The 15060-nt window shown below is 32.2% G+C and overlaps 1 protein-coding gene across 1 annotated transcript; it reads right to left on the reverse strand.

Annotated features, from left to right (window-relative positions):
* Positions 1 to 13: 13 nt before the first annotated feature.
* Positions 14 to 7268, reverse strand: LOC119833803 (glutamate receptor ionotropic, kainate 2-like). The gene is made up of 17 exons (XM_038357989.1): positions 7110 to 7268; positions 6774 to 6934; positions 6433 to 6600; positions 6198 to 6364; positions 5704 to 5900; positions 4635 to 4900; positions 4202 to 4306; positions 3762 to 3878; positions 3470 to 3676; positions 3165 to 3326; positions 2898 to 3097; positions 2597 to 2798; positions 2312 to 2403; positions 2090 to 2226; positions 1544 to 1659; positions 705 to 857; positions 14 to 395 (listed from the first exon to the last, which is right to left on the reverse strand). Exons 1-17 carry the CDS (start codon positions 7177 to 7179, stop codon positions 108 to 110), a joined length of 2808 nt encoding a protein of 935 aa, XP_038213917.1. The 5' UTR covers positions 7180 to 7268; the 3' UTR covers positions 14 to 107.
* Between the last annotated feature and the right edge of the window lie 7792 nt (positions 7269 to 15060).

Here is a 15060-nt window from a genome sequence, read left to right on the forward strand (position 1 = left end):
ACTTAAACATAGGTTGCAAAGAATAAATAAATATAATATAATATATAATTTGCAATAAACTTTGTATCCAAACTTTAATTCAGGCTACATAATACAATTCACTGTTATTAGGACTTCTCTTTAATCAATTTACGTAATTGATTCATTTGTTTGACATTGCTTTGTCGCCGACTGTGGGAGGTGTGTCGCGAGTGACTTGATCTCTCCGACCGAGGAGTGGGAACTGGATCAGCATCTTCTTCTTTAGCATCCTCTTCTTCATCATTGAGAATATTATTTTTCTTAGAACCTTTAGAACCGCTGCCAGTAGATTCTCTGTGCCTCACTGGCTTGACGTCACCACTGAAGCTGAATATAAACTTTAATTCAGCCATCAACTCTTCCTTGAATGACAGCTGTAAAAAGATGTTTGTTACAACTATTATCGTTCAACTAAATGTAAAGCTTGTAAGATATAAAATGTATGTCATTAAGCTAAAAGATACCATCTGTATATGTCGCAAAAAGTATATTTCTTAAAACCACAACTCTGTTCACAAATTTTCTGCCAGTACATTACTTTTAAAGGCGTAATTAAATAATATCACGTCTCATTAAAACGTTTCCAAAAGGCTCCTTCCATGCGATCGAAACAAATGGTTTTGATAAATACAGTTTATTTTCGAAATACCAAACGCATAATATTTTTCTAAGCAATTACGCACCTTTTCCCTGCGGGCAATCATCCACACGTCAACAGTCATTTCGAAGAAAGCGCAAATAACTGCAAGAGCGGAGCCAGCTACGAGGACAATGAACACTCCGCCCACGTTAGCCAGGACGAGAGGTTGCGCGTCTCCACTACCTGCGTCGTCATCCTAAATAATTTCAACAGACTATTAATTTACCTCCTCACTAAAAATAGTTAGGTATCATTTGTTTTCTTGATAGATGAATAATAAGTCTGGCTGAAATTGACTCAACTCAAAATTTAGCTTTAATACAAAATAATAATTTGATTTTTTCCCTTTGTAGCATATATTTAATTTATTTTATATACATTTGAAAATAAAGTATTAATTCAATTTCATTCTTCTAGAAGCCTTTCCGATCGACAATTTTCGATCATACAGGGTGTCGCTTAGGCACATAAGACTGAAACAGTGGTCTAGATAGCTAAGGTGAAATCATGAATCATCTATGACCTATGACATCATAATAGTAAAGCAAAGTACGTTTGTTTGTCGCCTGATGATTGGTTTTTTCTAATTTTTAATTGACATGATATGATAAATTATCTGTCTGATTTATTGGGAGCATTCGTTCAATGTGGTTTTATAAGGGTTTCTCTTTCACTAATTATAACAAATTCATAATACAAAATATGTAAACGTATATTATGTTCAGAGCAAACCCCCCAATCCTTATTTGAGGACAGCAACACAGTCACTTCCTTGCGAAGTAGGTGCTTATGGACGGCGTGTTTCGTTTTACACCAGGCGACGCGTCTGCTCGTTGCTAGCCTATACCATAAAAAAAGCATTACTAAAGATTATTAACTCACAGCACAAGCGCCACCGCCTCGTTTTTCCTTCCACCATTTATCTTTCATTCTCGTTATTTTCCCTTGCTCTTGCAATTGCAAAATTGATTCACTCATTGGTTGTCTATATGGCGAATCTGAAATAAATAAAAATTAAATAGTATTTTGGCATTTTATAGCATTCCAGAATACTATAAGGATGATTAGAGTTTGATCAGGTATTAAACAGATGATAGTAGGTAGTTCGTGAAGCAATTGACTTTCAACTTTCAAAAGTTGATATGCAACTAGTTATGCAAAGTAATAAATTCAAGTCATTACGCTATTGTATAGTTACAGCCGGACTTTATCCTTTTCTCCACCCTTCCCAGTTGTTTTAGCTGTTCCCGTCGTCAAGCGTTTCCATATCACGTACTTCTTTAGAGCGGGCAGCGCATTCGCATTCCACCGCATTAGGAGAACCATCAGCTTTATTTAGCTCAGCCATTATTACAAAACTCAGATGCTTCTAAATAAATATGATTTTCTATCTGACCTTTGGAATATGGATGAGTTGTTTTGACTTACTTTTTTTCATAGCGATACCATATCCTTTGCTATCCAATAAGCCACCGACTTGAGCTACGTCACAGTTTCGTTCCACCATATATTCGATTGAAGTAGACTCCATCAAAAAAGCATAATCTTCTTTATCAGATTTTACTCTAAAAATTGCATATTATAACATTTATTTTGTAAGCATTATCTATGCGTGAATGAATGATGAATTATTATTTATAAGTGTCTTACCGTTCTAGCCCTATGTCGTTAGTTTGAGTCATTAACTCTGGATGAGTATCCATATATTCGTACATTTTTTGATACAATAAGTTATCGGATTCCTATAATAGAAACAGTATATAAAAATAGTAATAATCATTTTAATTCATAACATCTACACAATACTTTTGTTCATAAAAGTGAATTGAAAATCCATACTTTTCCAACAATAACATTTCTATTTCCTTATAATTGATTAAATTCTAAATTTAATAATAGTAAACACGATACAAGATAAGTATTTCATAACAAAACCTTAAAAAACCCAAAAGTAGCTCCACCCCGCTTTGCACCATATGTTATGCCATAAGGATTGCTTGCCAGATCCGTCACACTCTTGATAGCATAAAACTTTGATTCGACAGTCAAGAAAGCAGCCAAATTAGCCGTATATGATGAGACCATAATCAATGTAAAGAACCACCACATGCTGCCTGCCATTCGAGTAGAAATAGCACTGGAAAGTGAATAATCATTCGATATGCAAAAAAATAAATAAGTAATATTAGATAATAATATAAATTTATGTATTTAAAATTTTAGCAATCATAATTACATTGGAGCAATTTCAGATCCCTGTGTCAACACACTCCCTAATGTGAACCAAAATGAATTAGCTAAAGTCCATTGGTTGTCCAATGTTTCAGGCTCGGCTATACACGGATATGGATTTTGCCACTCTTCGGGTGCAAATCTTCCCAAAATAAACAGCAACACTGATACTCCAACATATGCACCGGCTAGCCACCCCCAAACCTATAAAGAAGAACCTTTTCTGATTCTGATCTGATTTTATAGATTTTGTTACAAAGTCTGTTGTTACCTGATACGAAAATGGTGAAATGAAAGAGAAAAGATCTGGAGGTTGTTTAGTTGGTTTTTTATACAAAATGGTTATTCCTAAGTTCATGAAGGGACTCGTAAAATCTACTACTTTTTGACGTGCAGCTGTTATTGTTAAATCGGTAATTGCAAAATCAGCTCTCTGTAATAAAAAAAAAAATTATGTATAAAGGTTTATAGAACATATCGAAATATTATGATTTAAGGTATTACAAAAAAAATTGCTAAAAAGTATCATGCATTCGTGCATATATAATTTTAAAGGAAAAAGTTGGGAATATTTACGCCGTCCATTATTTTCTCCATCATGCCAGTCCATTTCTTTAACTTTGCATCATAGGACCCATAAACGCCATCTTCTTGAATTTCAAATGTGTAATTAAACTCATTCATTTTCCCTAATTCCTCAATAATTTCTATACCAAAACCTTCATATCTATCATTCCCTTCTAATTTCAATGATGATTCTTTGAGCATTCCATAGGGAGCACTCTGTTAAAGAAAAGTTCTAATTATTATATTTGAGTCATGTTTAAGATAGTGTTTCTTATAAAAATACTTTTAAAACTTTATATACCAATGCGGTCAGAACAATAAAATGTTTGCCTTTCATAGACTCCGTTCCTTCTTGTTCCACAGCCGGTACTATTTTTCTCATTTCTGTAAAACCATCTTCCATCGACCAAGTTCCAATCTGAAATTAAAATTAAAGTTAAATCCTCGACAATCTATATATATACTGACTGACTGACATGTCACAGTGAGCCATCAACGCACAGCCCAAACGACTGGAAAGATCAAGCTGAAATTTGGCATGCGGATATATGACGTTATGACGTAGGCATCCGCTAAGAAGGGATTTTGATAAATTCTATCCCAAGGGGATAAAATAGGGGATGAAAGTTTGTACCACGAAAAATTTTTAAAGACAGCGCGGGCGAAGCTGCGGGCAACAGCTCGTTGATGTATATGTTAGTGAACAGACGTAGAGTATAATATTGATACGCTATGCATTACCTTTTCAAAGCCATGAGCCATAACTTCTAGAACATCAACTTCAAAATCCGAACGAAAACCATCTTCGTCAAATTTTATAGTACCAGTTAAGCCATCTTTTTCCATCTGTTGAAATATTTATACCTTTTATATCAGGAGAATGAGAAAAAGAGAAAAATTTACAATGTACATACATACATATTATATGTTGTATGTAGTTAGTTGAATTAATGTAGAAAGAAGGTAAATAAATATTTTCAACAAAACCATACGTAATCATGAACTGTATGTTAAGTATTACAAAATTAAAGAAATACGATTGAAGACTAGAGACCTATTTTCATAACTTTTTCTTCTATATATAAAGGATCTTAAAAACGAGTTAAATATTAAATGCAGCAAATGACGTGAAGGACTTGTATTATAATGTCTCACATGGTTATAAAATACTTACTGTTCTAATGAAATTAATTATACTTGATCCAAAACTCCAACTTTCACTAGCATCACACGTAACATTCCCGCCTTCCTCTAAGCCCATTATTTTAAGAGCTGAAGTGTATAAAATAACAGCGTCGTAAACTAAAGCCAAATTTAAATTTAAGGTTTGCTCTTGATTTGCCATGTCGATTTGACCTTCCGATAGCTCATTTACTTTTTCGTTTAAAGCTTGTGTAAATTGTTTTATTTCATCTAATTCGGGATCAAAAAACCTGATGCCTAAAAAACAAAATGTATAATATAAATTAATTTATCCTTTTAATGTGATAGTACCTACATGAAAACAAAAAAAAAACTTTTTATAGTGGTATATACCGACACATTATGTCTGAATTATTGTCTGAATGTATTGTCAATCATAATCAAAACATTATGTTATTCCCCTTAAAATATCTGCTTCTGTCGCCAATTTAAGGAATCGCGGTCACCGTATTAATTCATTTATTTATTTGATTCACTCTCAGTTTACTTGATTGTTATTTTAATTAGAATTTGGATTTCAGAAGATCAGTGACAAATTGTAGCATGCGAATGCTAATGGGTGTAGCGCGATGATTGGGCAGCTGAGCTCAAGTTTGTTTCTTCGCCCTTCCTAATCCTTTCCTTATCACTCGTCCGATTAAATGTTACCCATTTGAAGAGGCCCTGCTTCTGTAAATATTCACGGGTGTGTGTGAACGCCTTCCATCAGGCGAATCACCATAACCCGCTCTAACATTAAAACAACTATCCGCACCGTGTTCTTTACGTAAATAAAAGTGTACAAAAGTCAAGACAATTGCCTTTTTCGGGAGGGTTTTGCATCTAAAGGATATGAAAGGACCCTATAACGACAACTTCGCTGCCCTTCTATCTGTTTGTCTGTCTACACGTCCAACTGTCACCAGGCTGTAACTCATGAAGCGTGGATAGCTAGGCAGCTACGCTTGGACGAATACCAGGTTCCCAAGTGCGATTGACACTTGACCGATTTTTAATGTCTATTTTGAGAATAGAAGAAAAAATTATATTTAGATAGGTACCTGTGATATTCGATCCTCCGTGTTTGTACGGATCAATATCAATTGTATGAAAGTCAGGGTCCATAATAATGTAACTGTGTTCATTTGACATAATGCCAACTTGCTGTGCTTGTTCGAGGAACAATGGCAAATTGTCCCTGCTGCAGCAGACTAAATAGTTGACTGAGCCTGATGCCTTAATAGTTTTTAATTGAGATCTGTAACGAGAAAAAGAAAAAGCACAATGATGATTTAATTTTCCATTTTTTAAGCATATCATAAATCCCCCCAGTCACCTGTGGTACATATATAAATGGGCAATGTAAAACTGAAATAATTTTTTTATATCGGACAAGTAGTTTCGCGCGATTAGCGCGATAACCAAACTAATAAACAGACAATCTCTTTAGCTTTAAATATTAATTTAGATTCATGCGATTTTATAAATTTAGACTCAAAAAACTTTGATTAACATTACATCTTTAAATAAAGTAAATCTTATTATTAAATCGCACCTGAAGTCGTCTCCGTCAGGTAGTTGAACCACGCTTATTACAATATGTTCTTCTGAATCCAAATCTTCCATATTGAGAATGTTATCCAAGAATGGCAAAAGTTCAGCGCCTTCATAAATAATAGTGAAATCTGTCCAACCCTTCATAGCTATAATATCTGCGAAAACCTGAAAATGTAACAAAAGTTAAGAAAATATTCCACGTGAAACGATATAATTCATTTGTGATAGTTTACCTGTGAATACGCCATATGATTCGGGTATAAATTTACTGCAGACCAATTTCTATTCTGTGCTGTCATTGGCTCGGTAATTATATGTGGGATTTCAAGATAATCGGCAATAACTTGAACGTGCTGCATTGTTGCTTTACTTGTAGGTCCAAATATACCCAAAACATTTTTCTGTAAACATGCAGAATTTTAAAATACATGTCTGTAGTTTCAAACCACAAAAAACTCTAAAACTTTTCTTTTACTATTCATCTAATTTTTAAATATTATTGTTTCAAATAACATGCAATATAACATGTTAATAATAATTAGGTCAATAAGCATTTTAAATACAGTTCACTTACTTCTAAAAGTGAACATATTGCGTTTTCTGCCTCAATCAAATCTCCAGGGGAAGTCTTAATAACACTTGCTTCAAATGGATTTTCTTCATTTTGAGATGCATCCAAAACACCCAAATTAAAAGCTGCTTCCAACCAAAAAGAGCCATCGTCAAAAATTGCTCCTGATATAGACAAAAAGCAACTTTAGCAGACCATAATTAATAAGTACATTTTTATAATACACTACATAGCATAGCAGTTACGATCAAGTAATTGTCATAATTAATTCCTAAAGTTAATTACGGAATTGGCAGAACATTTAAAATGTTTTTATTTTTATTTATCACCTGTACTCACCTATTGTTTTTGTCTCTCCTTCATTATAAATAACACATAAAACTGTTAGAATAACACAAAAATAATTCATTTATAACATAATATCTTCCACATAACCTAAAAGGGTTAGCTTGCGTAAGTGTGTAAGGCGACTAAATTTAATTTGATTCCTATGAGATAAATGCAAATGCGCTATATTTTTGGATCTCTAGTATTGTGCAGTTGGTCATAATTACGTCGCGTATAGTTGGCGCATACGGCCTGTGTTGGCGGTTTGAAATAGCAAAACCACATTTCATTAGTCTCACTCGGGCTTTCATAGCTATATAATTGCTGAAATTAAATTTTAACCCGACAGTCTGGGTTATTTTCATTTCATGGTACCGTGTTAATGTTTCAACTGTAGGTAAATTTGGACCTTGTAAGGATAATATTTTGATTGTTCATTTCGAATTTAATATATATTTAATAACCTAAATTTGGCCATAATATTCTTTTAATTTTTCATACCTCTTTAAATCACATGAAATGATTTTGACTTGTAAAATGTAATAATAATCTTATAGTAGATAACATGTACCAATTATTATGTTACCTGGCTACGATTAATGTTATTTTTTTAAAAGTACTTAAACAGTTAAAAATGATGTATATCGTAATAGCCACTGTCAAAAAAACAACGCTATGATGTTGTTAAAGTGAAACGAAAATGTTTATTTGTTTGTTAGAATTATATTAAAAGAAGCGCCATCTTGTTCTTCTTATTGGAACAAAATGAAAGCTCGCCATACCAGACTGAAAAGGGCTCTTCATAAAACATCGGACTATATCATTGTTATGTTATAAAAACAGATGACGTTGAAATGTAGAACACATTTTTAATATCTAAAATAAGTGACATTTGAAAACTTTTAATTCTATTTGAGTAGTAAATTTATGGTGTAGCCATGGCACATTTAGAGTGAAGCCTAATTTTTAATGAATAGAGTGAGATAAGTGAAGAGACAGACACAAAGGCACATTTTTGAATAAATATGACTATAAACGATTCCTTGTGCATAACTGCTGTTATAATGAACCTTTGCCAGATCTTCAAAAGTGCTTTAAAGCGTTAATTTAATTTGGTATTAAAATGTTTTCATTACATTTTTGAGATGGAGATGTTTTGATTACATACATACGGTGATAATGAAGATGATGATGATGAGCTGTCAACATAGGCAATGTCATTGAATGTAGAAATAGTAGGTATTCTCTTCATATTTTTTTATATAACAGCAGTAGGCACTCTGTCAACCAAAAATATTAAATTTCAACGTGTTTTATCTTGAATCGTAATTACGGATCCTTAATTAAATTTCTCATTTCAAATAGGTATCGCCGTGCCAAAATTTTCTAATAACCGCTTCTTTCAAGCAATTAAAATAATATCTTTATTCGTTGCTTGAACAATAATAAAGAACTTCTCCGTGGTGATTTCATTACAGAACGAGATTTTGAACCTTTTTTACCTATAATGGATTTTCTATCTATGAAACTAGATTATAATAGGTAGAAGCTCTGCTACACTTAATTCTTTAATATATATTTTTGTCGTGATCACAGCCATCATAAAAAAATTCTTATGAATATAATATCCTTCAAAGAATCATATATTGATTTCAAAAGGGTTTCCAATTTGTATCTGTTTTATATATTTAATATTCCATGACACTTTATTTTAGAAATATAATCCTTTATTTTCAATAATGTAGTGCTAATAAATCAAAGTACATATTAATATAGCACACAGCCCATATGTTGCCGTAGTTTACATACGAATTCCTTGGGGTCGAACGTTTTGAACAACATGTATCAGATGTTCTACATGTACCTTCTTCTGGAAGGGGTTAGTCCCATGTGCTTATAAAAATTTTGTAACTATGTGTCCGTTTTCATAGAGAAATGACCCGGGTATTATATTGATATGTACATTGAATAAAAAATATACTATAACAAATAAATTTATGATAATAAATATACTTAATTAAGTAAAATATACTAAATATGAAGAGCGTGTTTTGTAATGTTTTTGTTTATCTCTCTTAAAGTGACATAGGTTACTTTTTACCGCGGGGAGCTTACATTTCATTCTACGCGGGTGGAGCCACGTGCGGTAAGCTAGTATGAAATATATATTAAAATGGGACGATTATAAAACATAGATTATTTAATTAATTAATATTAATACACAATGAGTCATATAATGGGGGCACCGATAAATTATGTCACACGTTAAAGGGGTGAAGGGTATCACCGAAATGTGACATGTGGGGAGAGGGGGGTCAAAAGGGGGCGAGGGGTTCCATAAAATGTGACAAAGAGGGGGAAAAAGAACAAAGCAAAGAAGCGGTCAAAAGAACCTTAGATTCGTGTGAAGTAATTTAAGGATGGCCCCTTTTGTGTAAACTTAAAAAATACAAAGCTACTCACACATTCAATTCATAAATAAAACAAAGCGTAAAAAAGATAAATTTCGACTAAACATCTAATATCTTATTCATTGTAATCCTGTCCCGAGATCCAAGATTTATTTTTGATCTACCTTTATCCATCGTTAATGTAACGCAATACCAACAAGACGGATTTTTAGTATTTCTTTAAGAATTGCTTCGATCAATTTAAGTACTATATATTTAAAGAACCATATTCACACCAAGTTTATTTAATCGTCATTACCTTCATCTATTAAAGACCTCGAAAAACATCGATGTCCGCTGCATCTTTCACTATTACAGTAGATATAACATTAAGAAAGTTTAGATACAAATAAAATTTTGATATTCATCATACTGCCTACTACGATAAAAATCTACGATATTTTACGGTGAAGAATTTAAGGAATGTATTTTCACTATAATATTAAAGAAAGTTAAAGTAAATTTTCCTTAGATTTCTCATTGTCACTGTTAGGATAGAAATTGATATACTAAGCCATTGTAACATTACAATTCAAAATAGATTTTAATGAAGATAAATATATTGTAAATATATGAGCTAGAGCTGGTTTGAGTAAATTTACCAAATAATAAGCATATAAAGGAGTCTTTGTGTTGAAGTATGTTTCCAAAAAAGCTAAAAGTAAAGAAAAAGGAAGATAGAGCATCGGCTTTTTCATATCGATAGCGCTATTATGCCTAGATGGGGTCCCACAAATCTCACTCTTTGTGAGAGAATTCAGGAAATATTAAACTAGTCAGTGGTGGATGCGGTTCGCTATTTGCTGTTAAAAATGCATATATTTTATTTTTTTCTTACAGTCATTAATCCATGGTTATTTGCAAATATAGAAGATAAGATATTTGTATGCACTTAAAAAGAAACAAACACTAAAACAAGAAAGAAAAGGTTTCTAAACTTTCTAAAAAGAACGTACCATAACTCTTAACTCGGACTCATAACCAGTACTTATCCCCATATTCTTCTTTCCAAGTTTGTTTTCCAATAATCTTTCCGCAAAATTTGGAAAATGAATTCGTTACATAAAACGATAATGAAAAGTGCTAAACGTGGTAATGATAACAGCACAATAACTGCCAAATTTACGAGCTATTATAAACGTGAAAGGTTTTGCACAAAATCAGTGGGATGAAAGCACATTTTCCTACGTTTAAAGAAAGAATACGATTCATCCACGCTCCTTAATCAAGCGAAATTGCAGGATGATTACGTTGGGCTTGGGCTTTTGCTTCACGGTTAATTTTGTGACAGGTCGTTTCTATTATTCGACCCTTTTGAGAACGCATTGAGGTAAAGCTTTAAAAGTTATGAAACATCTTTATGCTTAGAGTAAACAATAGTAATGACTGTATAACGTCATCTTACAATTATTCACTATAATTACATTTCCAGCCTATTTAATAACTAGAAAATTAAGCATTTATAATTTCGATTGGATATTGAAAATAAATATCATTAAAAAAACACGCTTATGTTTTTTGCTTATCTCCAAACATATTATCAGATTTTATGTTAATCTGTGTAAATAAACAAACATTATTATCATGTAAATTACAAATAAAGCCTCTCAGTTTGATTTAAATTCACTTATATAACACTCTGAAATTATTTGAACACACTTTAAACGCTTTAAAAGACCTAAATCATTTAAAAGCTATTTCGCAAAAAGCATTGTCCTCGTTCACATAAAAAAGAGACCAGGTAGAATGTCGGCCGTACTGGTGTGAAAAAAACATTACTATTTCTCCTATTATGTTGCATTTCTAGTAGTGCAAGCAATGAAACTTATATTATGTTTTCATATTTTAAAAGTAATACAATCTCCTTTTATTATGAATAGCAATTGATGACCCAATCTTGTTTTTTTGTTCTACCTTTTTATACATTAACAATCCATTGCTGTACTTACATTGTGCTCCTAACGAACCAGCCATAACATAGTCAAATATTTTTGAAACTCTACGCAACCTGATATTTATTCTTCCTTTATTTTCTCTATCGAATCACGAAAAACAAATGTATTATCAATCGCAAATTCAGTGTTTATTCAGTTCATGTAAAAATTGGATGACGCTGAACCACGATGTAGGGTCGCCAACCCACGGTAATTGAAACATGTCATATCTATTGATACGCTATGCTATTTGTCGACCCTGTTCAATTTATTGGTATAATGTTTGAAATTGTTTTAGGAGGCTCCAGAGTTGTTTTATATAAACTATCATTGGCTTTTCAACGTCAAAATGATTGAGATTTCCAATATTTGAGCGCTTCGAATGTTAAATGGAAAGTAAGTAAACTAACGTTATGAATACATCATTAATTATGATTATCCGTTCTGATGTATCATGCTGCGTTGTTGTGGCGCTGTATCTGTAATAAACGACAAGGAAAATAGAACTAGTAAACCAATAACCGAGTCTCACGTTCCAGCTTCTCCCTATATTTCGAAATTTGTGAGACACGCGAGACATCACTACGAGTGGAACGATACCACACCGTGACACCATAAAAACTTTCCCCGGTGGCTTGAAACTCACTAACACAAAATGTAAATATAACATTAAAAACACTTAATATTCATAGCTCGACGTTCTTGTTTCCGGTGAGATATGAAGTTTTATATTAAAATATCAACTTCTAAGTCAGCAAATTTATGTCGCAAGGAAAATTGTGGTCGCGTTCCTTAATATATGACCATGTCACATTTTGTACATATAACGTTCACGTAATTTGCTTTACACGTTCACCAGTAAACCGCTAACGCTTTATTAGTAGCAACGCGTTATATAAAATAATTGAATGCGGATACAATCTTTTGTATAAAAAGTACCTCACAATTAAAATGTTCGTTTTTTTTTGACAAATAATGTCATACTTTTCGGTTATTGTAAACAACATTGCGTTTGTTCTACAAACAAATATCCGTAGTTTGTTCTCATGGAAAGGGAAAATGAAGCCTTAGTGTTTCATGTATTGAATCATTTTCATGGTTAATTTTTAAACGACCTCAAGAGATTCAAAAGGAGATATGTAATATTATTGAAAATGCATTGTTTTAACACATGTAACTAACATCTTCACCCATATCAAAGAATTGTTTTAAACCTTAATATAAGACCTTATATCAATCTGCCGATTTCATGTTTTAAACATAAAAGAAAATGTTATTTGACTTTTGTTTATCAATGCTAAATTTTTGAGCGATCGATTTTCGTTACTGCATAAATAAAAATCTACATAGTTATTTCAATAGAGTGATATAAATAGAATATTTATTTAGTGGATGAAGGAATATTGAAATGATTACGTAAGTGCTTTATACAGAAGAATAAATCACGAATTAAAACAAATGTTCCCTTTCCAGATTTGTGACGCCATCTAATGAAAATTTATTGTTTTTCCTTCTGCCTGTTTTTGTATAAAACAATCTTAATTTCCCTCTTTATAGGGCTATTAGCATTTTTAACATAGTAAATATTCGTAGATTTTTTAAGCAATGTCTAATATAACATAATGAGGGAAGCTTTCTAGTTGGCTTTATTTTCGAGAATAAGTCATAACTTCTAGAATTAACAAGTTTTCATCAGGTGATTAATTTAATTAGAAAACTGGCCGTATGTGGTTCCATGATGTGATTTATTTTCACAAGTAGGAATCCTACAATTGTACTCAAAACTTCAGAACTGTGAACTATATATTATTCTGCGCAGAAGTTTCCTTAAAATTACATTACGGAAATGGGAACGTTAACTATCCGTAACGTCAAGAATACACCACCTACATCTGATTGGAAGTTTTACTTAGGTCAAGCCCTCATTAATTAGAGGGACGGCGACCTAAAACCCTCTTGGCAACCAAAAACTTTCAAAGGCCACCAATGCTCACACTTCTAAGTATTACATTATTGATTAGATGTGATCAATTTGATACGAAGTCTTCGCAGAAATATTTTGAATAACAAAAGCACTCATTACGCCCGACGAAATATTGCTTTGAAGCAACTTCAGCTAATGATTGCTGTTTATTATTAGAGTTAAAGTTTGACGATGAGTATTTCTCATTAACATAAAAATACTAAATTCTTAAAACTTAATACATACTATTATCCTATGAATATTAGAACTAACCACGTCTTCGCTTGTTTATACTTAAAAATGTTGTTATTCGTTTATTTTCGAAGAAGCAGTATGATATTTTTTACAACTTAAAAGTCGTTTATCACGCAATTAATGACATATTCACCTATTAATTTTTATCCCCCGCTTACATGCATAGAAAAAAATTAAACAAATTTACAATATAAAATATCCTTAAAAATTCCTTAATAATATAATTGTTAGGTTTTCTGAACTTTTATGTATTCATTCTACTTTGTATTTAAATTAAAAAAAAAAACCAATTACATTTTTGTATGCGTTCTCCTGTTTCAATTATCATAATTTAAAATATTACAATCCGTAATTTCTAACTATCAATAAGCTTAGGCAAACGATAACAAAATCTTTTGTAACAGGTTAGATATTACATAGTATTAATTTTAATCAACTACAATATTGGTTAAGGAGAAATAGAAAGACGATTAAAATTTACTGATTAACAAGATTGGGTCTGAATGATATGAAATTGTCTCCGTACGGCATCAATATTTACCCCTAATTTCGTTCGACTCACTAAAGAGCAATGAACGGTAGGAAAGTGCTCTCTGATTAAATATTGAGCCAACGGTTAATGGTCGCCGGGATTGTGGGAATTATTGAGAAGAGCTGAAAGCTTTACTCCTGGACTGAAACAAAATTCAACATCGGATTTACCTAAGCGAGATACCGCATGTTAACAAACTTATTAAACAATTATAATGTGTACATATATATAACACTAGCGGTACGCCCCGGCTTCGCCTGTGGTACATATATAGCCTATAGCCTTCCTCAATAAATGGGCTATGTAATACAGAATTTTTCAAATCGTACCCGTAGTTCCTGAGATTAGTGCGTTCAAACAAAAAAACTCTTCAGCTTTTTAATATTACTATATATTACTTGAACTCTATGAAATTTGGGCTAACCCACACGAAATGAAATACTCCTTACTAATTATGGCATTTTAAAATCATCTAAAACCTAGTATTTTCTTGTTTGATTTTACGCGAGTATTATAACATTTAGAAATAAAAACCTTTTAACGGATTAACGGGCAGTCTCCCGTAAACCGCTCGCTGTAAACTGTTCGAAACGTCGGGTTAATAATATAATGAATAAATCGCGTTTAAAATCCGTTAAAAAGTTTGAATTTTTTTTAAACATCTAGAACCTTTTAAAGAAGAAATCGCATCAACGTTCAGATCGTGTGTGGTTTCGCGCGACATTGGTTCAACTCCCATGTGTCATCATTGTTTTTTTATTACAAGTTTGTGCGTTTATTTTCTTAATAAAATAAAATATCCTTACTTTTCATTAGTAAATAATGAACG

Source organism: Zerene cesonia, chromosome 18 (genome assembly GCF_012273895.1).
Source record: "Zerene cesonia ecotype Mississippi chromosome 18, Zerene_cesonia_1.1, whole genome shotgun sequence".
Classification (NCBI taxonomy): domain Eukaryota; kingdom Metazoa; phylum Arthropoda; class Insecta; order Lepidoptera; family Pieridae; genus Zerene; species Zerene cesonia.

Coding starts and splice junctions, on each gene's coding strand:
- LOC119833803 (XM_038357989.1), bottom strand. CDS start 7,179: ATGAATTATTTTTGTGTTATTCTAACAGTTTTATGTGTTATTTATAAT. Junction 3,677..3,761: donor TTATTGTTCTGACCGCATTG/GTATATAAAGTT, acceptor TTTCTTTAACAG/AGTGCTCCCTATGGAATGCT. Junction 396..704: donor TGATTGCCCGCAGGGAAAAG/GTGCGTAATTGC, acceptor ATCTTTTTACAG/CTGTCATTCAAGGAAGAGTT.